This window comes from Acinonyx jubatus, chromosome B4 (genome assembly GCF_027475565.1).
Source record: "Acinonyx jubatus isolate Ajub_Pintada_27869175 chromosome B4, VMU_Ajub_asm_v1.0, whole genome shotgun sequence".
NCBI classification, from domain to species: domain Eukaryota; kingdom Metazoa; phylum Chordata; class Mammalia; order Carnivora; family Felidae; genus Acinonyx; species Acinonyx jubatus.
In genome coordinates this window covers 52,656,495-52,682,609 of record NC_069387.1, presented here as the reverse complement: position 1 = coordinate 52,682,609, position 26,115 = coordinate 52,656,495, and the positions used below count along the sequence as shown (strand labels likewise).

The 26,115-nt window shown below is 36.4% G+C and overlaps 1 protein-coding gene across 4 annotated transcripts in view; it reads right to left on the bottom strand.

Moving 5' to 3' along the window:
* Positions 1 to 26,115, bottom strand: part of PDE3A (phosphodiesterase 3A) — a 526,332-nt gene that overhangs the window by 41,426 nt on the left and 458,791 nt on the right. For all 4 annotated transcript variants that reach the window (XM_053225916.1, XM_015074658.3, XM_027035682.2 and 1 more), the window contains 3 exons: positions 22,577 to 22,834; positions 20,970 to 21,124; positions 14,818 to 14,942 (listed from right to left, as the gene is read on the bottom strand). In XM_053225916.1, the coding sequence (XP_053081891.1) occupies positions 14,818 to 14,942; positions 20,970 to 21,124; positions 22,577 to 22,834 (538 nt within the window). The remainder of the gene's footprint in view (positions 1 to 14,817; positions 14,943 to 20,969; positions 21,125 to 22,576; positions 22,835 to 26,115) is intronic.

Here is a 26,115-nt window from a genome sequence, read left to right as displayed (position 1 = left end):
TCTTTTGAAGTTCCATTCTCCCAAACACAGAGAAGACAGCCTGCACTGAAAAGTGAAGAGAGAACTATCTTCTGAACAGCCATCTGCTTACTGTTTTCTAGCATTTTATGGCTGAACAACCTCCTGTAAGGCAAATGAAATGAAATCTTGAGTTGTTTTCTATTTCTCACCACTCAAGGGAAACACACAACAGGCACCTCTCACATCATTGACTAATATGTGTGGGGAACTCGCAGCCGGCTTAGTTTGCTTCCAACGTCCAGTTCTCTCAAAAGTTTGATATATTACACCCGAAGATTTTTGGGTCCATTGAAAGTAATATTAAGCTTGCTGAAAGGCTTTTGTAATTTTCACATCTCTTGTTGGCATCACTATTTCTTTTGTTTTGTTATACTAGAGGAAAACTGTGCTCTTCCTTTGATAAATGTGGAAGCTGGGAGCCCCGCCTATCCTCCTACTCCTTTCAAATATTTCTGTTGTTGCTTTTTTAAGTTCATTTATTTATTTTCGAGAGAAAGAGAGAGCACGAATGGGGGAGAAGCAGAGAGAGAGGGAGAGGGTGAGAATCCCAAGCAGGTACCATGCTGTCAGTGCAGAGCTGGACTCGGGGCAAGATCCCACAAACCGTGAGATCACGACCTGAGCCAAAATCAAGAGTGACATGCTTAACCCCTTAACCGACTGAGCGACCCAGGCACCTCTCTATTATTGATACTTGATCAGTAGATTAATCACTTGCCTTCATAGGTAAAGAAATCATTCAGACTCAGGTTAAATAACCTTCCCATGGTCACAGTACTAATGAACAGGAGAATATGGAGTGAGTGCAGCTGTTCTTAGTAAAATGTGGTTTTAGCCCATACTTCTATCAGAGGCTGTCCGAGGAGGAAGAAGAATTCATGATCTGCTAGACAGCATCTGTACTGCACTTAACAACATGCCTAAGGGTTTTTATACTGACTTCTATGTCTTTGGAAAAGATTTAGCTATTTTACCAAAGACACTGACAAACCTACACAACATATAATCTCCTAAACAAACAAAACAAAAACTTCACTTAAGTCTTAGAGTTTCCCAACAAATCTATCATTGTGGGCAACAAGTGGGTTATAGGTGTCCTGTGAAGTACTAGGGCTGTAAATTTTTTTAAATAAGATTTTATTTGTAGCTTTCAGAATAAATTTAATTTTTAATATTATTTCTAATATTTTGTAATGATATTGTATTATATTTTTATAAAACAAAGGAAATAAAATTTTCACCAAGCTCTAAATCCTTTCCCCTTTCTCCACTGCTGTCTGTGGAACACTACTGTATTCACACGTTGTATCACATATAACACATCATATATACAGATCAAACATCATATGCTCTGATGTAAAAAGGTTGGAAATGGCTAGTTTAATTTAGACTATTTGTTAGATTATGGCCACCTTCAGATAATCTTAGAAAAGCAGGGTAAACATAAGGAGCAGGATGGAGGTATGATGTTGTATAAAGTGTCTGCACAGAGAAATTGCGTGTCCTGTTCCAGAGACTAAGTATGAAGTAGCCAACAACAACAACAAAATCCCAGCTCTCGTGGAGCTTCCACTCTCTTGGAAAAGACAGAACCTCAAAAAAAAAAAAAAAAAAGAGGTGGAAGAGGTGGGGAAAGGAAGAGAAAAGAAAAAGAAGAAGGAGAGGAGGAGGGATTAAAAGAAAAGAAACTCCGGTAGTTTTCAGTGATATAAAGAAAAATTATGCAGAGAACATAGAACAAAGAACAGAAATTCAGAAATGTTCTAGGGGTAAAATTTGAACAGAGGCCTGGTGCAGTAAGGAAGACATTTAGACAGTACTGGGGGAAGCATGTTTCAGAAAGAGGGCCCTACCTGGGAGAAGTCAGAAGGTCAGTTGGGAGGTCAGTGTGGAAGGGAAAGCAGCTTAGTGAAGGGGAAGGAGGAGCAGGGGACAGGGAACATGTTCAGAGAATCTGCCAGGCAAGACTGTAGAGGGCTGATAGGCCAAGGCAAGATTTTAACTGCTATATTTTGGAAAAAAAAAAAAAGACTTCTGACAGGCACTGCTTTAGGCAATTCTTTAATTATTTTGATAGTTAATTGCGACTTTTTGAGTTTTCCACTTTTTTTTTTAATCGAGTCAATGGGAGTAGTGCCATATGAGTCTTAATACAACATATTTTCTAAGGGAAATTTATGAGAAGAGTGATCTTTTTCATTGCAAATTCTTTATAGCTGCCAGCTGAGATTCTCAGAGAAATGCAATTCCATCTTAAATACAAATTTAACAATCCACTCAATGATTAGAGTTCTTGGAACTCAAGGATTGACTAAATTTAAACAAACAGCAGACCTTAAGACTCCAAACTTACTGCCTGGGATGAAATTTAAAATAAACCTTGTAAGAGAGGAAAAGCACGTTGCTTCTGTAGTACTGTTAGTCTAATATTTTGAACACTTCTGACAAGTACAAGCCCTGGCAACAACCATGAAAAGAGGGATATTTGCCTTCAGTCACAAAGATGGCAACATAGGATGTTCCCAACTTAGCTCTCCCTCGCAAGAACAACCAACAACTACTCAATAAAAAACACCACTGAGAGAGTCCTAGAACGTGGGGGTGAGGCTGAAGCACTCCCTCTGCACCACAGAGATCAAGACAGACTGCATTAGAAGGGTAAGAAAAGAAGCTACAGGATGACCACGCTGCTCTAACCCCAGCAAGCACAATAATGCACAAAGTCTCCCCTGAGATTCTGGTTCCTCCTGCAGGAAAAGACAACCCAAGTGGATAACGAGCACCCCTCCCAGAATTGTAGGTTGCTCTGTGGGAGTCCCTATTCTGATCTGTACCATGGCGACTGCAGGGGAATCTGTGAGGCTCAACCACTGGGAATCGGACTGTGATATGTAAGGGGGGTAGGGGTTTGCAACAACTAGGACATGGATCTTGGCAGATCAAGTTCATACAAGCAATGCCCAAATAGTAATCTTGACCAGCAGCTTTGCTCAGCTGCAGAACCAAGCTGGGGGCACACACAGATCAGTGAACTTGGTGGGTGCAGATGTGCCTGATTCAGATTCTTAAGCAAGGAGTTTTGTCAGCTCTAAAGCTCAGTATGTCCATACCCAGGCAAGGAAGTGAGTCATAGTCTCGCCCACTGTGGGGAGTGTCTCCCAGCCCCATCTGATCAAAAGGATTGGTGACAATTCCCAGAGGCAGTGAGGTCCGGTGGCACTTGAGCCAAGAGGTGCAAGGGCAGTGTGGAATACCCCAAGAGCAAAGCCAGTGCTGGGTGTGGAGTGTTCCCATGCTATGCACAGGCAGGGAGATTCATTCATAGCTAAGCCTGAGGGTGACTCCTAGCCACTCTCAACCTGAGAGCCTGTTTGGGAAACTGAAAATAGCTGGAATGACACCTCCCCCTCCTGCCCTGAGACAGTCCTACTCACTGTAGAGAGTGTCTTATCCCCAGCTGACCAACTCTTGGAAGCTGTGTGGTCCAGCATCACTGGAGCTGACACATGGGCAGGGAGAACAGACAGCTTTCAGAACAAAGCCAGTGGCCCTGCTTGGTCGGGGAACATGAGATGTGGTACCGCTTGAGTTAAGACAACAAACAAAGAGCTTTGTAGGCTTTAGAGCTGCTTCTCCTGCTGTGCCCAAGCAGAGAATCTAAGTTTTTAGTACTACTCGTTGCTAAATACAACCTATAGCCTGTCTGACCAGGGGTCTAAACAGAGCACACGGGAAGCTGCATAACCCATCAATAGCCTTACATACAGTGGCTCTTGAACAGAGAGCACAGCCTGTGGGTTCCCCCATCTGCAGAGCAAAACTGATGACCTTACCTAACCAGAGCATTCAATGTACACTCTGGCCTGATTCATGTCCCCAAACAACAAGCTGCATAGGTCCTGGGTCCCTGCTAGGGTCCCTGTCATAGTCTATTACTGTATATAATAGCAGTCCTGACCATCTACTAAGCCTGACCAGAGAATCAATGCATTGTGGAGCCCATACTACAGCCTCATTTACGTAGGGGACCAAGCCAACAGTCCTATCCAATTATTATCAGCCAGTGGCACACTCCCTCATTCCCAACCTCAGAGCTTCAACAGTTGTTTCACTCCAAAATAGACCACAATAGCAGGTCCTACCTGCCCAAAGACATTACCAGGAGACAACCCAGAGACAAACTGAGCTGACTGGTGAAAATTGTCTCTGTAGAGCAAACCTGCAAAGTCTGGAAAAGAAGCTCAGTTACTCAAATGCATAGATACCAACCTAAGAAATCAAGGATCACAAAAACATCAGGTAAATATGACACCACTAACATAAACTAATAAAGCTCCAATAACTAATCCTAAAGAAATGAAGATCTATGAACTGTTTGACAAAGAATTCAGAATAACCCTCTTAAAGAAGTATAGTAAATTACAAGAAAACAGACAACTAGACAAAATTAGGAAAGCAATGCAAACAAAAAGAGAAGTCTGACAAGGAACTAGCAACCATCAAAACAAACCCAAAACCAAATGAACAAAAACCAACAGAAATCCAAATTTTAAAGATAGAATAACTGAACTGAAGAACTTAATAGAGAGTTTCAAAAGTACATTTGGCCATGAAGAAGAAAGAATCAATGATCAGGAGAGTAGAACATTGCAAATTACACAGTCAGAGGACCAAAAGGAAAAGAAAATAAAAAAGAGTGAAAAATGCCTATGGGGATTATGGGGATACAATGAAAGGAAATGATATTTGTGTTATGGGAATTCCAGAATAAGAAAGGAAACAGATGGGACAGAAAGTATATTTAAGGCACCAATGGCTGGAAACTTCCCAAATCTGGGGAAAGAGATGGCCATCCAGATCCATGAGGTCCCAAAGACCCCTAAAAAGTTCAACCAAAATAGGGCTACACCAAGACAAATTACAATCAAAGTATCAAAAGTCAAAGACAAAGAATTTTAAGAGCAGCAAGAGAAAAGAGAGTTTGTATATATAAGAGAACTCCCATAAGATGATGGGCAGATTTTTCAACAGTACTTTTCAGGCCAGGATAAAATGGGATGATATATTTGGAATACTGAAAGAAAATAACTGTCAACCAAGAATTCTATACCTGATGAAGTTCTCCTTCAGAAACAAAGTAAGGATTAAAGACTCCCAAACAGACAAAAGCTGGGGGACTTCATTACCATCAGACCTGCTTTGTAAGAAATGCTAAGTACATCTTGACTGGAAGTAAAAGAATGGTAATTAACTTCATAAAAAGGTAGTGTAAATCTCACTGATAATGACAAATATAAACTCATAGATTCTGCAATATGGTAACAGTGGAGCACAATTCACTTACAGCTCTTCTTTAAAAGTTAAAAAAAAATGTAAAAATAATCATAACTACAATAATCTGTTATTAGTTATGCAACATAAATTACGTGTAAATTATAATAGCAATATAATAATCTTAGATGTGAGGGAGAAAAAAACTCAAAGTGTAAAGTTTATGGATTATATTGAAGCTAAGTTGTTATCAGTTTAAAATACCACAATTAGGGGGCACCTTGGGTGCCTCAGTCAGTTAAGTGTCTGACTCTAGGCTTCAGCTCAGGTCATGATCTCACCCTGTGTGGGGCTCTGTGCTGATGGCACGGAGCCTGCTTGGGATTCTCTCTCTCCTTCTCACTCTGTCCCTCGCTTCAAAATAAATAAAGAAACTGAAAAAATAATAAAATGAAATGGAATTAATAAAATTAAAATAAAATAAAATAAAAATAAAACATGGCATTTTAAGTTTAAGATACTGTATGTGTCATGGTAACCACAAGGGAAAAGCCTTTAATAATTACACAAAAAAATATGCTGAAGAAATGAAAGCATACAGATATCAAAAGACATTAAAATATAAAAATAAACAGCAGGCAAGGAAAAAATAAACAACAGACCTACAGAATAGCCAGAAAACAATTAACAAAATGGCAATAGTAAGTCCCTACCTATCAATAAATACTTTAAATGGAAACAGATTAAGTTTTCCAATTAAAAGACACAGAATGGCCAACTGGTGAAAAAAACATGATTCAACAACACATTGCCTTAAAGATACTCACTTTAACCTTAAAGGCACAGTAGACTGAGAGGGAAGGAAAAAGACATTTCAAGAAAATAGGTAACCCAGAAAAAACGGAGTAGCAATACTTTTTTCAGACAAAATAGACTTTGAACTAAAAATGGTAAAAACAAAGAACATTATTTATAATGTTACAGCATTATTTATAATGTTACAGCATATGTCTTTACAGCAAGAAGACATAACAATTATAAAATATTTATGCAACCAACATTGGAGCACCTAAATACATAAAGCAAAAACTAACAGAGCTACAAGAAGAAATATAGTAATAGCTGGGAACTTTAATACCTGACTGTCCATAATACATGGATCAGCCAGAGAGAATCAGTTAGGAAACAGCAAATTTGCACAACTATAGACCAAATGGACCCAAAAGACTAATAATAGAATAATCTACCCAAAGCAGAATACACATTTATCTCAAGCACACATAGAACATTTTCTAGGATAGACCATATGTTAGGCCGCAAAACAAGTCTTAGCAAATTCAAGAAGACTGAAATCAGGGGCACTTGGGTGGCTCAATTGGTTAAGCATCTGACTTCAGCTCAGTTCATGATCTCGTGGTCTGAGTTCCAGCCTAGATTAGGCTCTGTGCTCACAGCTTTGAGCCTAGAGCCTGCTTCAGATTCTGTGTCTCCCTCTCTCTCTGCTCCTCCCCTGCTCACTTTCCCTCTCTCTCAAAAATAAACAAACATAAAAACATTTAAAAAAAGAAAGAAGATTGAAATCATACCAAGTACCTTCGCTAACTACAATGGCACAAATCTAGAAATCAGTAACAAGACGAAAACTGTAAAAATTCACAAACCCATGGAAATCAAACAATACCTTCCTGAACAACTAACGGATCAAAGAAATTAAAAGGAATTTAAAAAGTGTCTTAAGACAAATGGAAAGACAACACATCAGAAACTGTGGGATGCAGCAAAAGCAGTTCTGGTAGGAAAGTTCATAGCACAAATGCCTACATTAAGAAGAAAGATCCCAAATAAACAAGTTAAAATCTACATCTTAAGAACTAAATAAAGAAGAACAACTTGAACTCAGAGTTGGCAGAATAAAAGGAATAATAAAGAGTAGAGCAGAAATAAATGAAATAGAAAAAGAAAAACCACAGAGTAGATTAACCGAACTAAGAATTGGTTCTCTGCAAAGATAAACAACACTGACAAACCCTTAGCTAAAAGAAGCAAGGGAAAAAGAGAAAGGGCCCAAATCAACAAAATATAAATGAAAAAGGAGACAATACAATGAATACCACAGAAATTCAAAGGATCAAAAGAGGCTACTACAAATAACTATATACCAACAAGCTGGACAACCTAGAAGAAATGGAAAAATTCTTGGAAACCTATAATTTACCAAGACCAAAGCAGGAAGAAACAAAATCTGAACACATTAATTACTAGTAAGAAGGTTGAATCAGTAATCAACCTTCCCAATGAAGAAAAGCCAGATGGTCTCTCTCGTAAATTTTACCAAATATTTAAAGATTAGCACCAATTCTTTTCAAACTCTTCCAAAAAATATTGAAAACAAGTAAAAACTCTCAAATTCACTTCATGAAAATGAAAACATTCACAAAAAAAAACTGTGTCCCACGAAAACAACCTAAGTAACTATCAATGGATAAATGGATAAATTATACACACACACACACATCACACACACACACACACGTGTGTGTGTGTATAATGAAATATTGTTTAGCCATTTAAAAAAAAAAACAAGGAAATCTTACCAAAGGCAACAACATGGATGGACCTTGAAGACATTTGCTAAGTGAAATAAGACAGAGAAAGACAAACATTGTATGATCTTACTTATATGTGGAAGCTTTAAATAAACAAAACTAAAAGCACCAAACTGAGAAAAAGAGATCAGACTGTGGTTACCAGAAGCAGGGGGTGGGTGGAGGAGAAATTAGAGGAAAGTGGTCAAAAGGTACAAGCTTTCAGTTAGGAGGTAAATAATGTAGGGATGTAATGTACAACATAAGGACTATAGCTAACACAGCTGTATGATACACAGAAACGTTGTTAAGAGTGTAAATCATGTGTGTTCCAAGCACAAGGAGAACATTTTTTCTCCTTTTTCTTGTTTGTCTTTCTTTTCTTTTTATTATATCTATAATGAGAAAGATGGATGTTGTCTGAGCCTATCATGGTAATAACTTCACAATATATGTAAATCAAACCATCATGCTGCACACCTTAAACTTACACAGTGATGTGTGTCAATTATTTTTCAATAAAACTGGTGGGAAAGCAGGAATATTTTTATATTGTAGGTGAGAAGATAAAGGTATAAACATATAAATTCCCTTTTTCCCAAATCAAAGTATTTCATACACTGCACAGTAAAGTTTTAATAACAAAAAGAATTAGGAATGCTATAGAAAATGGGTACATATTTACATTTTTAGTCTTTGGGTAGAAAGAGATATATCAGTGCTAAGAATAACCAAATACTCTTTATTTCTAGAAAGGGTAGATTACAAGCAAAATTATCAGATGCAAGGAAGAGGATTCCAAGGAAACAAGAGAAATGCCCTTCTTACAAATCTTCAAGAACAAATTATATTCTAGGTTTCTTTGTTTTTTAACTTGATCATGTACTAAGTTAGAAGACTTAACTTTATGAGCTTTGGAGTATCATCCAATTTCATGTTGCACATTTACACATGTACATGCATGGGGTGGGGAAGGGATTCAGTTAAACATATTCTTTATTTTTATTTATTTATTTTTTTAACATTTATTTATTGCTGAGAGAGAGACAGACAGAGCATAAGCAGGCGAGAGGCAGAGAGGGAGGGAGACACGGAATCCAAGCTCTGATCTGAGCTGTCAGGACAGAGCCTGACACAGGGCTCGAACCCATAACTGTGAGATCATAACCTGAGCCTAAGCTGGATGCGTAACCAACTGAGCCACCCCGGCACCCCTAAACATGCATTCTTAATTTTATTTATCATTTTGTATTTGAGACTCCAGGAAAAAGATACAGCTTATGAAATATAAATCTTTGAATGATTCAAACCATCCTGATGTGAAATACTTAAAACTGACACATTAAAAAAAATTAAAAATGTAACTTTAAAATTTTAAAATCTCAACTCCTTTGAGTGATTCAGGTTTTAATTCCTTGCTTCTAAGAGCATGAGAAAATGTGTCAAGACACTAGGAATTCTGGACAATTAAAGGGAGATGATAAACAATACTGGAGGAAAATTACTTAAGTGAATCCATCTGTTTTATGCTGTAAAACTCTCATTTTAATTTTAATTGAACAAGAAAGGAGTGAGCATGTCTAATAAATACATGTCTCTTTTTTATGCCCTCAGTAAAATGGACAGCCCTAATATTTTTCCAAAACAGAAAACGTATCTACCGTATAGAGAATGCAAAAAGAAACAACCCCCTCCCCCGCAACCACCGAGCACCATAATTAAAGTTCTCTCTCACCTCAAATTTTCTGTAGGGAAAACTCCGTCTACCTTGTAGGTGTAGAGAGATTTGTAATCACTGTAAAAGGATTATAAGAATCTTATAAAAATGAAAAGAATCTTGAAAGGTTCTACTGCAAATGCAGTAAGTATGACCTGGAGGAATTTTAAAAGCAGAATGACAATGGCAGCTCTACATTGCCAGTGACTCCTAATAAAAAAGTTTGAAAATGTAAATTATATTTAAATATCCTGTTCCTGCGCTTTAATCAAAGGACTTCTATGTGATTTTATCCATTTATATTAGCAATTGTATAATAATTGGTTTGTTTCAACTATTTATATTAACACTGATTGAGTTAGAGAATACACTGTTTTACTTGATTCGTGGAAGGAATAGATTTCATTAGTTCCCTCTGGAAACATTTACCTTTCAGTGTTTATTCTCTATGCTTGCATCCCCCTATCCTCTCTTGCCTATTACTTCTTACTTTCCTCCTCCTATTCTCTTCACACTTCATTTGGTTCCATTTCCTTATACTCTTTGCCACATAAAGGGGCTTTTCCTAGCCCCTTTCCACATAGGCATCTCAGTCAATAACATCAAACAGATCACACCCACTTAGCTCAATCAACACCAATACGTCATCAATGCAGAAAAACAAAGGTATCAAAACAGAAGAGCCCATGTGATCAGGAAGAACTGTAATTGAATTTCAGCTCTCTGATTCTTGATGGACTTTCTTCCCTCTTGGCAGACTTTCAGGGATTTGTTTAGTTGAATTCAGCATGCATAGGACGTAGGTTATCTTATAAACATTTAGTTCTGCTGTGACAGCAATCTAAGTATGTCACAATGCGAAATCCCCTCCAAAGTAATCATGATGGAGATACCTTATGTACTTTATGGCAAGAATGGAGAGAGGCTCTCACCATGCCTGGGTTCTAATTTCTACCATCTGCCTTTGGGGTATGTAACATGGAAATTTTTTTCTTTTTGTACTCTGTTCTTTCTTCTTGACTACAGTTGTATAAACTGAGGAGTAGGACACAGGAAGATGAGGCTGTTCCTCATGTCTGTGCCATCATTTGCTCTTTATCTCCAGTGAATGCACTAACTATAGTTTTCAGCTTTTTTTTTAATTGACATATAATTGACATGGAACATCACTTTCAGGTGTACAATGATTCAGCATTTGTACACCAATTTTGGTATATGTGCTGTCAAAATGAGCACATTGGTTGTTTATTTTGATAATTTTAATTTTCTAACCTAAATGAAGAAACTGAGAGATACAAAATCAAATCCTTCCATTGTCATGTACTTGGCCAGACAGGAACAACAACAAAAAAAGAAAATCCTAATTTTAAATTACCTCCATTTGTTGTCATCAATTTTCTTCTAGTATAAAGTCATTGGGACAAAATAAAAGATTCAGGAATAACTGTGAACTTGGGCAAGTTACTTAACATCTTTGTGCCTCAGGCTCCTCATCTGAGTCCTTTTCCTGAGCTACACAAGAAAGTAGAACATTTACATTTATATTTCATCCCTTATGGTACATATTATTATTGTCTGATATTTTAATACTGTCCTTAAAAATTAAAAAAAATACTTACAAATGTAAAAATACTATTATTTATGCACATAACATTTGATAAATTGATGGTTTTTAAATTTAGTAACCATTTTTATTAGATCTCAGACTTCTCTTCTATTACTTTGCTTTCTAGAATACATCCATCCTAAATTCCTTTAGTTAAGATTTGGCAGGTGGCAAGGTTTTGACTTTCTGAAAATATCTTAGGAATCTGAAAATTCCTCTACTGTTGTGAGATAGATGTGCCAGCTACACAATTTCAGGCTATTATATTCTCTCAGAAAGACTATATTTTCAGGGATCATTGCTAGAGTTCGTTACATTCTCTCAGAACTTGGAAGAAAAATGTTCTATGTTCTGATGCCCTTTATTTTAGATAGTTCTGCTTGCTCTCAGACTGACTTGCTTTCCCTGAAATTTCCTTTTTCTCTGGCTGACTTTAAGATTTTTGTTTTGTTTTCAGTGTTGTGTAATTTCACTATTTTGTCTTTGTGTAACTTTTTTTTTTTTTGCCTTTACTCTGCCCTTCCTCAGCATTTATGTCTCCTATCCTGTACTAAAACTATGATGTTATACTAGCCTTTTCTTATATTCGTACATTTCTTAAAATCTCATACTCCCCATTTTTCATCTCTACCACATTCTAGGTAGTTTCTTCATATTCTCCACTCACCAGTTTACTATTTCTCCCTTTAATAGTGTATTATTCCATTTAATCTATCCTTTTTCCTGGATTACATTTCTGAAAGTTATATTTAGCTGCTCTGCAGTTATGTCTTCTCTCATTGCTGTTACTTTTTATGATCTCATATTTTCCTTAAAATATTTATATACTTTAAAGTTATAACATAAATATGTAAATATTTTAGCATTTAAATATTTCAACCCTTTTAGAAATCTGTAAAGTTGTTTTTGTTTGTTGTTTGTTTCTAACTCATGGCTAGAAACCCTGTGTGTGTCTTTTATGTGTGTTTAGTGCTCTTGCTTATAAGCTCCAATTTGTTTGAACTTGATAGGTTAGCCCTTAACTGGTGATGCTTTCCTCCAAAAATATTTGCACATATTTTTGTAGAGAACCAAGGGTCCCACTGACCTAGAATGACTTTAGTGCCCCCTTAAAATCTCTCTCCGGCTTAATGTGGAATACTCAAATTCAGTTCCTCTCTCTTGATGGAGCCCAAGATGAGGATCCATATTACTCAGGTCCATATTTCTCAGGTCATTAATAACTTCTAAATTATATGACTTAATGAACATTACCAAAGAGCAGAGAGGACGAGATTAGTTTCTGGAAACCTGCATTGCTTTTAGTGGTTTCTGTCAATGATGCAATTCTAACAAAATCATACTTTCCAGTTTTTCCCTGGAGCCTTTTCTGGAGGAAGTGTCGTCCTACACTAAACAGAGACTTAAGCAAATTTGTTGCTTACGTGATTCCAAGAAATAGTCATCAATAGAAAGTGGATGATCAAAGGGGGAAGAGAGTAGTAAAATTTCCAGACGTAAGAAACAATAGAGGAGATGCACTTCTTTTAAAATCAAAAGTTTCTACTTCAAGGTGGTGTTTTGAAATATTAGTGGAATGAACGTGAGCACTGTTTCTCTGACCCACATAGACACTTTGCCATTTTGAGGACTTCTGGTTCTGGCTTTGATGCCATAGTTTGTAATAAACCCATGTTTCTTTAAGAACAAATAGAAGAGTTTAAAAATAAAAAGCTTTTAAGACAAGATGATCAATTCAGAGGGACTAGGTTCTCAGAGAGAGCAAAGAGAAGATACCACGGAAGGGTAAGCAAAAGTCTTATGAACTATTCTTCCTTTCAGAACATTATTTACTGACCATTTTCATGGAGCAGAAGTCTAAGAATCTAAGCAGAAGGGTGCAGCTATTAAGGAAGCAAGTCAGCAGAACTTTTAGCAACGTCACAACGCTAATGACAGGAAAATTGGAGTCTGGGACTGCCGCCATGGCAGCTAGAATGTGACTGTCTAACGGCCAAGTGAGAAGGGGGCAGTTTTTCCCTGGAGCCTTTTGGAGAATTCTTAAGCTGCTATAAAAGCAGAAGATTAAGAACATACGCCGGAAGCTACTGAAAATTTCATTAGAGTTTTCTGCAGTGCTGAGAGGTGAAAACTTCTAGTCAGAACATTCTAAGAAGAAGAGGTCATCGTATATACCCCAGACTCTCAAGTGACATTCTAGAAGGGGGACAATCTAGCAAAAGAATCTGACAAAAACCATATTCCAGTCTTGAATCAGCCCAAATTCTAATTAAATGAAGTAATTTTACCCAAAACATTCACTTTCCTACCTGAAACATACTTAACTGTCCTTAATTTTGATATCTATACTCTTTTCCATAGATCTCCAGGTCCTATCTGCATGTCTGTTTCCATCCCCCTTGTGCTTGCCAATTTTGCCACTCATCTAGACTCAAGTTCCTTAAGCTTTCTCTCAATGTGTTGGATCTTATCTCTTTTCATCTTTCATTATTTGAAAGTCTTCCCTCTCTTCCTCATCATAGCCTTTAACACACTAAATAGTAGTGGCTATCGATCTGTTTGTATTCCCCATGATAATGTAATTCTAGTGACAGGAGGAAGTGGGTCTGGCTTAATCACTGCCATATTCCCCAAACTAGTTCAGGGTCTGAGACTGTGATTGCTTCACAAATATTTGTTGAATAAAGGAAGCTCAAGGGAAGGGAGAAGCTGATGCTTAGAAGTATACAGTGTACATTGAGTCCAACGTGGAAAACCCCATGCAAGAGTTATATTCGAGATACCAGATGGGAGAAATCACATCAAATTTCATTTTGTACCAGTCTTGAAAGGTAAGGAAAACTTCCTGCCCATTGTGCTATTGGGTTTTTTCGTTGCTAATTTGTGGGCTTTTCCAAAGGGCTCTCAAAGGTTCTGAACTGTATTTTCTCCAAATTTAATTACCTCTTCCTTTCATATACCCCTTTATATATGAGGGGATGAGTGACATAAAGAATTTCTTTGAGGGGCGCCTGGGTGGCTCAGTTAAGCATCTGGTTTTGGCTCAGGTCATGATCTCACAATTTGTGGGTTTGAGCCCCGTGTCGGGCTCTGTGCTGACAGCTCAGGGCCTGGAGCCTACTTTGGATTCTGTGTCTCCCTCGCTGCCCTCCCCTGCTCATTCTCTCTCTCTCTCTAAAACAAATATTTAAAAAATTAAAAAAAACAAAAGAATTTCTTTGAAAGAATTATAATATGTATAGCAAATGAAGCATTTCTTAACTCCTATAACTACCATACTCCTGAAAACTAATTTTAACACTAAAAATAAAATTGAAATTGGCATGAACATCATTAGATTTTATATTACAAGATGATGCTTCCACAGATTATCCTCAATGATGATACTTATTTCCTATTCATCCAATAAGTTCAAGATAGGATACCTAGCAGAAATTGAAAGCATCTGTGGAAATTTAAGAAATTAATTGGTTATTGAGGCTTTTTCTTTTTAGAATTGTCAAACCAAACATATCCTAGTATGAATTCTCAGAATCTTATTTCAACACTTAAGGCTTAGTTTACCCCATGACTACACACTCACTAAGGAGGAACTCTTCTCCTAAAAAGCTACTAACCTGGTCGATTTGGCTTTTTTGAGTTTACATGGTTAGCTGCAGAAACAGCATAGGACGAAGTGAAGGATCTGCTTTTGGTGAGGGTCATCATCACTGGGTTATTCCAAGAATCAGGACAAACAGCACTATAAAGACAGAGCATAAAGAAAAATGAAGTATTTATTAATCAATTATTGGGATAGATCTTGCCACAACGCAATCACCATTTCCATATTCAGCTTGCCAATCTGAGTCATGGTCCAGCTTCAGCAACATGACTACATGACTTCCAAATAAAAAAAATAAGTTATCTGAGCTCAATTTCTGCTTCAGGGATACAGCAGTTACTCATCAAACATACTGGGTTAATAAAAGAGGAAAGATAATTTTCCTATTTATCCAGTTAGTAGGAACCAGACACCTTCTTAGTGTACTACTATAATCATGTTCCTCACAGATTTTCTAAAAACTTGACAAAGTTGTTTTTTTAATGTTTATTTTTGAGAGAGAGAAAGAGCAAGAGAGCATGTGTGAGCTGGGGATGGGCAGAGAGAGAGGGAGATAGAGGATCTGAAGTGGGCTCTCCAATGAGAGCAGAGAGACCAATGCAGAGCTCGAACTCAGAAACCACAAGATCATGACCTGAGCCAAGTTGGATGCTTAACACACTGAGTCACTCAGGTGCCCCAAATTTGACAAAGCTTTTAACAAAGTTCGTAATTTACATTAGTTATGAATGGCAGGTGCCTCATCTATTCTTGGTATATCTGAATTTGAAAATTAAGTGATTATAAAATTATTCAAAGATAGTATTCTTTGCACAAGCATTTTTTTGTGAAGAAAAGGTTAGCAACAAGCATTTAGCCTACAATTTCTTTTATTGGTGACACTCTGGAAAGAAAGGGATGCTGAGCCAAATCGCCTTGTAAACACGTTAATGATGGACATTTTGATAAACACAGTGATGCTGTTTAGTAGGAGAAAGGTAATGGACAGTGAGACTTCATCTAGGGATGCTTTTATCAAGCTATCCTTGGTTTGCCTAGATTATAACTATAAATAAATCTGGAATTAATGGATCTATGGAAGGTTGGGGAGGAGAATATTACACACCCATGTAATTAATGGGATATGAATTTTGGAGGTGTTCTAAAGCAAAATTTATTTGAATGCAGTGCTCAAAACCTTAAGTGAAATCTGAAACAGAATATATTGTAATTTGAGAATATATTGTAATTAGGAAGCTATGTTGGCAATCTTGGAATGCTCCATGGGAAAAACACCTGGTCATGTTTTGCTAATACCTTTGCGCTTTTAAACATTTGTAAATTTGGTACTAGGTCAGATCTATAATTTGCATGAGTATAATTGGACAATTTGACATTCTGCCAATCTTGGACTGGCAGCCTCCTTTCTGGCAGTGTAAGCAGGATGTACCTGGTCTGTGTGGCTTATTGTAAATAAACCTGAAATTGATGGAGGTATGGAGTCATGAATGGTGGAGATTGGTCGTGTAAGATGCATAATTAATAACGCATAATTTAGAGGTGTCCCATAAGCAAAATGGCTTCCTCTGTGCAAGCAACATTATGCATGAATTACTTAGAATTCTGCATGTTAAATACAAAATAGACCCATGTGCTAATGTGGAACAAAAGGACTTTTTTAGGGGGCTGCACTAATAGTTTCATACTTCTTGAAGGGAAGAATGCTAAGCATGTGTTTTACTACTGCCTATATTCTCTGATTATTAGTAACATTAGCAATGAATAAAATCCATAACTTACAGGGTGCCTGGGTGGCTCAGTCGGCTGGGCATCCGACTTTGGCTCAGGTCATGATCTCATGGTTTGTGAGTTCGAGCTCCATCTCGGACTCTGTGCTGACAGCTCGTAGCCTGGAGCCTGCTTTGGATTCTGTGTCTCCCTCTCTCTGCCCCTCCCCACTCATGGTCTGTCTCTCTCTTCTTCAGATATAAATAAACATTAAAAACAATTCAAAAAAATCTGTATATTGAATTCCATTTAACACTCTGACACTTATGTTACTTCATTTCTTATTTTCCTTTTCACATTTTTCTTCACTTATTGACTTAGGTATTTGAAAACTTCATCTTTTCTCCTAATTCTAATAGCAGTTTACAAAACAAATTATAACAAAGACATGTTATAGAGTGAATGAACTATAGAATGAACTCCAGTGATTATCAATTAAGAAAAGCACACAAAATAATATTTGTTTCATATTCTTCTTGAAATCTCATTCTAGGCATTTCAGAATGCCTAAAATTCTGAAACAATGAAATCAAAGAAAACTTAGAATCTGAGATAGATAACTACACTATTTCTTTACAGCGCTGTTCTTTAACTTCTTTTGCTTGATTGAATGACCAATAAGATTACTATGAAGAATTTTTATGCAATGTATATTGGCCTAGGAGTTTTAATTTCTTAGTACATAACATAATGAATGGTTATTACTTTTCTATGTAGACTTTTAAAAGAAAAGACCTTAACATTAACTACATTTTATTATATTTGTACATTTGTTATTATCACAAAAAGTTTTCTATTATGAAAGCTAGCTCAAAAGCTGTCTACTTTTTAATGAAAACATTGAAAATATGCTAATTCTGCAAAGTTTTATAAAGTATAATAGAGTACCTTTAATAATTAAGTTAATAAATGAACTTGAAGACAAATTAAAATTCTAGCTATACAGTCCTTAATATAACATTTATTAAAATAGATATCAATAAAACAATAAAGCTATATGTTTATGTATATGTAGATATACGTATATGTGTATGTATATATGTGCATTATAATTTACTGGCACTTTCAAATACATTGCCTTCTGTGAGCCTCACAATAGCTTTCAGCTTTGGACTGACCCTCACACCTTCATGATTGCTGTTTCAATCACATAAATATGTACATAATAATTTGGGTTTGGAAGAGGAAAGTAGCTTGGGGAAACCTTTACTTGGGCACCTCAAGGTGACAAGAGGAAAAGTTTGTACATGTCTGCTGTGGAAGATCTCAATCCCCTTCCACAAATGTAAATTTTATAATCTTAGTTCTACCCATAACAACACCATCCAAGGTTCAAAAAGTCTTACCAGATCCTAAGTTTTTGTTGTTGTTGTTTGTTTTTAAACCAAGTTTCCTTTCTGCCTAATATACTGAAGGAGGGGTCAGTTCAGTCAGTCACTAGGGTGTGATTTATTTCAGCCTTTTGTGACTTATCTCAAGCCTATTTTTTTTTTGAAGCATCTGGTATTCTTCTACCTGATTTATCTCACAATTGTGCCACAGTTCCCCCTTCTCTAAAGGATTCTTTGCAGAGGATGCTGAGGCTCAGACAAGGACTGCTCTTCAGGACACGCATCTCTGAGTGGTAGGGCCAAGGTCTTTCTGATCCTCAGTCCAGCGTCCTTTCTACCCGGCTGTAGGTAAAACTACCCAGGAGTGAATCACCTAGCTAAATACTGAAGGGGACGTAAGGTAAGCTGAGGGTTGCTCCTAATTTCCACTTCTCACCTCTGTTCTTCTGATAACTACAGTCCTCAGAGTCTTCAATAGGCACATAGGAAAGGAAGAAACAAAAAGGCTGAAAGGGAAGAAACCACAAGGGCTAACACTCAAATCAGTTTTGAAATCTATCTGTAGTTTTATCAATAGGTCTTCTAAGTGAATTTTTAACTTTGAATATTCACCCATGACAAAGGAGTCCACCAAAACTAGTTGTAGTTAATGGTGGTACTATTGCCACTAATATATGGTTATTCCCTTAAATTCTCTTCAGAATGAATTTCATTTACTCATTGTGGTGAAAATTTGTACTGTTTTCAGATTTTATATCAGGATTTTCAATAGCATAGTGAAATTAAGGAATAGTAAAATTAGGGGGGGGAAGTATACTCTGGCAAGTCAGCTTTAAGTATTTTTTTTTCTTGGACAAAGAAAATGAATGAGATTTTACACTCTTCCTAAATTATGTTGAAAATATTTGATTATGAGTATTTATTTCATTAAGCAGGATGACAGGATCCCTGGGAGTTCAGCTCATAAAAGTTCTTGAAACCCTCTTCATGATAATTTCAGTTACAGTCCTTAATCTCACTTAACTAAGAAGAAAAGAAATATAAGAAATGAAATGTGACAAGAAGTAACAAACAATTACAGAAATAAAGGAATCATTCAAAAATGCACAAATGGATTTCTGGCAAAGTCACTGTATGGAAAAAAAACCATGGGGCATTAGCTATTCTATGACAGAAATCCTGGAAAAAATTGGTCGGTAAAATAGCTTCCCTAAAGATATACACTGAGAACAAAATCCATTTTCTTTCTTTACAAAAAAATTTTTTTAATGTTTATTCATGTTTGATAGAGAAAGAGCACAAGCAGGGGTGGGGCAGAGAGAGGGAGACACACAATCCAAAGCAGGTTCCAGGCTCTGAGCTGTCAGCATAGAGCCCAACATGGGGCTTGAGCTCAAAAACTGTGAGATCATGACCCAAGCCAAAGTCAGACCCTTAACCAACTGAGCCACCCAGGCACCCCCGAAATTCATTTTCTTAAGGAACAAATATTTAACTATGATCCAGTATCACTTATCAATATTTGCTGTTGGAGACACTGACAATAGTCAATATTTTCAGAGGAATATATCACCAAAGACCTGTAATTTAAAACTTTGGGAAATGTTCATGAATCAGATTGGGTAATCTTCTCCTGTGGTGGCATTTAAAGTTTTACAGAAGTCTAGGTAATAAAATGGAGAATTACACTGATACGTGAAAGAATCATTTGAGTTTGCTTTGGATTCTATAGGTTCATTAGACTATCCATGTTAATATGGGAGAAACCAATTAAACATATTTTTAAATGACAAAGAAAGAAAAGTTAGTCATTAAAGTTCTAATTCAAAAGGTTTCCATTTCTCTGCCAATCTCAAAATAGTGCTTTATTGATATTCAAGGCCCAGATCAGGAGAAAATTACTTCTAATATTACCTTCATGGAGTTCAACAAAGATGTGGTTATTTTTTAGTCATTTCATCATTAATAAAACTGATGCAAATGTTTCGAAAACCTAAAATCGTATGGGAAATGTTTTCAAAATTACTGAATTCATGCAAAGTATGCTATTTTTATTCTAACTAGAAAAGGACAAACACAATAGCTCCCTCTAAAAGCACCTCTTTCACGAAGTTTTCTTCAGAATTCTTTCTAGATCTTAACACTATCTTTCTTTAGCTTTGGTAATTCTGGCTTTTAAATCACTTTGTAAAATTTTAATTAACATACTACATAAAGTCTATTCTGTTTCTCAAATGAGATATTGTCAACATATTAGTTTCAGGTGTATAATGATTTGATATTTGTATATATTGTGAAATAATCACCATAAGTCTTGTTAGCATCCATCACCACACAGTAAATTTTTTTTTTTCTTGAGAGGAGGATTTTTAAGATTTACTCTTTTAGCTACTTTCAAATGTGTGATATGGTATTACTAACTATAGTCACCATGCTGTATATTATATCCTTATCACAATTATTTAAAACTCAAAGTTTGTACCTTTTGACCCCCTTTCCCTATTTTTCCCTATTTGGCCCACGTCACCCCCCATGTCCTGTCTCTGCTAGCCACCAATTTGTCCTTTGTCTAAATAAACTTTAAATCACCAAATGTTTGAACATATCCAGATACCTTCAGGATGACGATCTACTTTTTGATCTGATCTTTTGCCTTTCATATCATACTAGGATAACCGGTCTGGTGGGCTGGGGGAAATCTAACAACAATTTGCAAATATCAGGTTGTATGCCTTTGATTTAAGAATCTCAATATGAATCTCAGTCTCTGTAAAATCTAGCCTACCTTTGCTCTGGGCTCAACTCTTCCCATCCTGTCATACTGGCGGGCATTAACTCAACTCCCTGTTCCCATTTACATGTAAGGTCACACAACACAACTTAAGCCTAACTATCTAATATTAATCCCTATAGTACTGCTCTGCATTTAAACCATATACCATCTTCATTTTTGACACTGGCCTCCAAGCAACTGTAATTAGTTGGTCCACCTTTCCTCTGCAATTTATCATTCCTTTTGGCAAATAACTTCTCTAGAGACATGAAACCAACAGGAGCATTGCCTAACCTTGATGAAGATGCTTCATGCAGTTTGATGCTGGCACTACGGTCCCTCCGGACTGGGGCAGGCTCCAAAGTGGGTAGGCCTGTGGCTGAGGTGGTGGTTGTCCAAGTTGATGAAACACGTCTCAACAAACCAGGAGGCAAACTCCTTCTCAGACGCTAGGAAGAAGGAGTGTTGATTTTATTATCAAGCATATTTTTGATCACTGACTTCTATGTAATATAATGGGAGGAAATAGGTTTTAAATTGGAAGCAAATTTATTAAAATCTATTGGCTGAATATTACCTATCTGGATCTAGGTGGTCAGGAATTCAATAAAGGAATGACTATTACAAAATTAACATTTTGGGGTCTTCATCTAAACGATGACAGGGGCTCCTGGGTGGCTCAGTCAAGTTGAGCATCCAACTTCGGCTCAGGTCATGATCTTGCAGTTCGTGAGTTCAAGCCCCGCATCGGGCTCTGTGCTGACAGCTCAGAGCCTGGAGCCTCCCTCAGATGCTGTGTTCTCCCCCTGTCTCTCTGCCTCTCCCCCACTTGCACTGTCCCTCTCTCAAAAATAAACATTAAAAAAAAGAATGACTCTGATACTAGCTTCCTATATTTCCTAAAGGTCTGAATATTCATCTTAGAATGTAATTCAATAGTAAGAGAAGAGGTCAAGCATTTTACATATCAGGATTGATGCCTAACTTCATGTCTCTTTTGAGACTGAAAGGAATCAGTTAATCTCTCTTCATTCCTTTACTGTCTTATCATGCTTAGCCATACTTTTTGCAGAGAAGCAGATGTTCAAAAAATTATGTAAATACCTAATTGAGAAAGCTGTGTGAAAAACACATTCCTGAGTCAAGAGACTCAGAATAGCTAAAGCAAGGGTGTTACTGACTGACCACTAGCTAAAGAGGACAGACGCCTGTTTACCAAACAGACAACTGCAGGATGTGCCAGAGATGACTTAAAACTTTTTTTTTTTTTAGTCTTTAATATGACCCATTCTCATGCAAGGTCTAAACTGGCTGTAGGATCCGATTTCCTACAGCTTATGTTTGTAAAACTCCGATCTTACATGTAAAAAGAAAGAATTCTACAAATAACTAAGGCCATCTTTTACCTTAAATAATCCAGAATCAATCAAAACTGTTCTGAGTTCAAAACTTCTTGGGTTTGGGAAAACCAGGAGCGTACTCTGAAGGGTATCACACAAAGAAATCATGTGCAGAGCATCCTTGGGTTTCAGAAGACACCAGATTTTAAACACCAGGAGCAGGGACTTTTTCCTGCCCCCATCCCTCACTGCTACATCTTTAGCCCACAGAACAGAGCCTGGCATAGAGGAGTAAAATCTTCTTCAAAGTCAAAATAATAATAATAATAATAATAAAAAGGTAACATAACAAGGTAAAGCTTTCACTTGTAGAAAGCTATTAGGTTTAAGGACACAAGTCTTTATGTTTATATTTTTATTAACTTTGATCACCATGATCAACACGTCTTCACTGAGTCACTGACATAAATCTTCCATATGGGTGTGGGGTGACAACAAACAGACCCAGAAAACAAAACAAAAAAAATTTAACCTTTCCAGGAACGTGTCCTTAATACTTACCTTGGGAATAGCCAGCTTGTCTTTTTCAGAGCTTTCTTCAGAATCAGAACAGGTGTAGTTTTCACTGAAGGAAATAACAGGATTCACGCGGGGCTTGTGAATAGCCTGGAAGGTGAGCTGGGTGCTAAGCAGGTTGCTCACGGCCCTCAAGGACGTGCACACGTTGGGGGGCAGAGAAGGGTCTGCCAGGAGGTCGGTAATGAGACCATGAGCTTCACCCATCACGGCAATATCCACAGTAATACTGGTTCCTGAAGACTGAGACACCAAAGGAACAGTCAAGTGAGAGAAGAGCTGAGGCTGAAGGCACAGACAAAATTGGGCTTTTTTCTCAGAAATGAGCTGATGGACTCTTTCAGGTTGCAGTAAAGTACATTCAAGTCACATTTCTGTTTCAAATTTACCCAAATGTGCCATGTCTTTTGCCATTTTTGTGTTCATGCATGTTTTTTAATGTTAGAACTTGGGGAGGGGTGAGACATATTTGAAGAAATCCAAAAGATAACTAGTTTTTCAAGGCAAGAAGTTTCAGAGAACTGGGGGAAAAACAAACAAACACACAAACAAAAACTTCCTATCAGCCACTCCTTATGAAGACCTCAACATTTAACTGCACTTTATTTAGAAATTTCATTCTGAAAGTAACATTAATATACTGTAAACTTTTTTCTCTTCCTCCTTTTTTTAAAGTAGGTTTCATGCCAGCGCAGAGCCCAACACAGGGCTTAACCTCATAATCCCAAGATCAAGACCTGAGCTGAGATCAAGACTCTGACGCTTAATCAACTGAGCCACCCAGGTGCCCCAATGTACTGTAACTTTTAATTCAGTAATATTTTAATGTGATAGTTTAGCCTGGTATGTGGTAGTTATTTAATTAAATGTTAAAGACAAGCACAAAAAGCAACTCCATTTGTGATCAAATTCACACATTGTCCCTCTTCTTGTGGATGGTAAGAATAGTCATTTTAGTTCTGGTATTCTGCGGCACATCTGTCATATTTTGCAAAGTGCCTCTAACACTGAGAGTCATTACTCTGTATTTGCTGAAGAAAGGAAGAGCACAAAAAACGGAGGACAGGAATGCTCCCGGACCTGCTGGCCAGGCCCAAATGCAGGCAGGAAGGCATGAGAGCAAAGGAGATAATGGGCAAAGTCAAGGCCAAGAGAGTAGGTGAAGCTTAAAGACAGCGCATCAAAGACCGTTAATACTGGAACAGTGCCACAATATGAGGCACAGGAAACCCACATAACAGCATAACAGATTCTGGAACTAGGCTACTTACATCCAAATCGTGACTCGTAACCTTACACTATCTAGCTGCATGATCTCTGTCAAGTCACTAAGATTCCATCCTGTGATTTCTACATCTGTAAAGTGGATACAGTAATAGCACCAACTTCAGAAGGTAATTGTAAGAATTAAATGGGGCAATACATGTAAAGCACTCAATATTGTGCTGGCAATTCTAGGTGCTCAATACGGATAATGGTAAAAATAATAATGATAATTCTAGAGTTTTTCAATAAGAGGATGTTACAAGTTTGGCTACATATTTGGAAGAAAAGTTTAATCATCTACAACAGACTCAAAAATAAACTCCAGAGAGATGAAAAATTTAAGCATATAAAATTACAAGCAATTTATTAAAAGCAAATACTGGGGAGTAAGTTATAATCTTGGAATGTTAGAAAAAACTATATAACTTCATAACCTGTCAATGAAATATATGACAGGTAGGAATAAAGACATAAGCTTCTATGTAAGAAAATACACCATAAGCAAAGGTAAAGAAGACTGAGAAAATATTTGCCCCACAGAGAAGAAAAAACATATCCAAATGAAGAGCTTCTAAAAAAAAATCAATAAAAGACAAATTTGGATAAAGGGACTGAATAGACAATTCAAACAAAATGTAAACAATCAAATACATAAAAAGCTCCTTGTCTCCCTCATATTTAAAATGCAAATTAATGTAATGAAAACTTTTACTCATCAATGTGGCAAAATAATAAAGCATTGATAGCACCAAGTATTAGTAATAGTTTGGGGAAATAAGCAGTGAGTCAAAATAGCCCAGTATTTGTGGAAGGGCATTTTGCTGAGTCTATCAATGTGTCATTTAAGTGCATATATCCTATTATCCAGTAAAACAATGTTGACAGACATCTAAAGAAAAACTGCAAATACGTAAAAACATGAGGACAAAGACACAAAAAGTACAATAGTACTCTTATAACAACCAGAGAATGCAGTCATAAATGGGTATCTACAGGGAAAATGATACAAAGTTGTATTCTGACTATATTATACACTGGTATATAGTTGTTTTTTTTTTTTTTTTTAAGATTTGGGTAGATCTATAAATGATTACTTGAAAAAACACTCATATTGTTCACTGGTGGAGAAAGGTAGGTTCTCAAAAAAGTGAATATGCATTATTTTTTATGATCAGAAAAATATAAAAATGATGAAAACACCCATCATACAGGAAGACATGTAGCCTTGTAACAACTGTAAGTAAAGGCTAAATTTTTCTGTAAAGATACAGTATAGAATAGTTATGTCTTTTACCTTGGAATAATAGTAACCATAATGATCATAGTGGCAGCTGATACTTATTCAGCACAAGTCTACAAAGTAGTTACTTCATTTATTAACTCCATTTTTATTAAGATAATTTGCCAAAATCATAGTCAGATAGCTGAAACATGGAAACAACAGGCTGCAAATAAAGGTACTCTGATTCTACAGCTTAAGTGCTAACCCAGTACACCAGAATACATGTTGATTTTTTTTTTTTTTACCTTATGTTCCTAAATATATCTGTAATTATCTAATGCTTTATTTAATCACTGTGTCAAGCTTTTCTCTGTTTGGAAGACTAAATATCTGTTATGAACCAATGTACAAATTTAAGTGTAATGTTAATATCTTTAGGATACATAATTATGCATACTTCACATATGTACCTACATTGCCAACTTCAAAAACTGTTTATGAGAAATGCCACTGAACTAAGTTAACATTTTCCTTTGGAAACACATTTTTTTCAAGTGCATCTCTAATTATGATGCTTCTAAAAAACTCACTCAGTGTGACCTTCTGAAAAACTAATATTTATTCCTATCCATGTTTCTCTAATAAACTTAAAATAACAAGTCACTGTATTGTTCCCCTTAAAAAGTGAAAATTTAAGTCAAATTGTTTTTAGGACATAAAATTTTCAGACTTTCTGACAATGAAATTAACAGTTTATGTGCTAATAATTAATAATTAAAGAGGTTTTCTCAAAATGCTCTCACCATACAAAATTTACAAACCTGAAGAAAAAGTAGAGCATGTTCATTGATAATTAGAACTATAATTTTTAATGAATTATTGGTGAGAGAACAAGTCCTTTTTTTATAATTCTTTAATTTTATGATAACATATTTTCTTTTTTAATGCATTTATGTACTCAGAAAAAAAAACAAATCTTAAACATTTTTAAAGTAATTTTAAAATAGAAACAGTACTGAAAACTCATTCTCCTGTC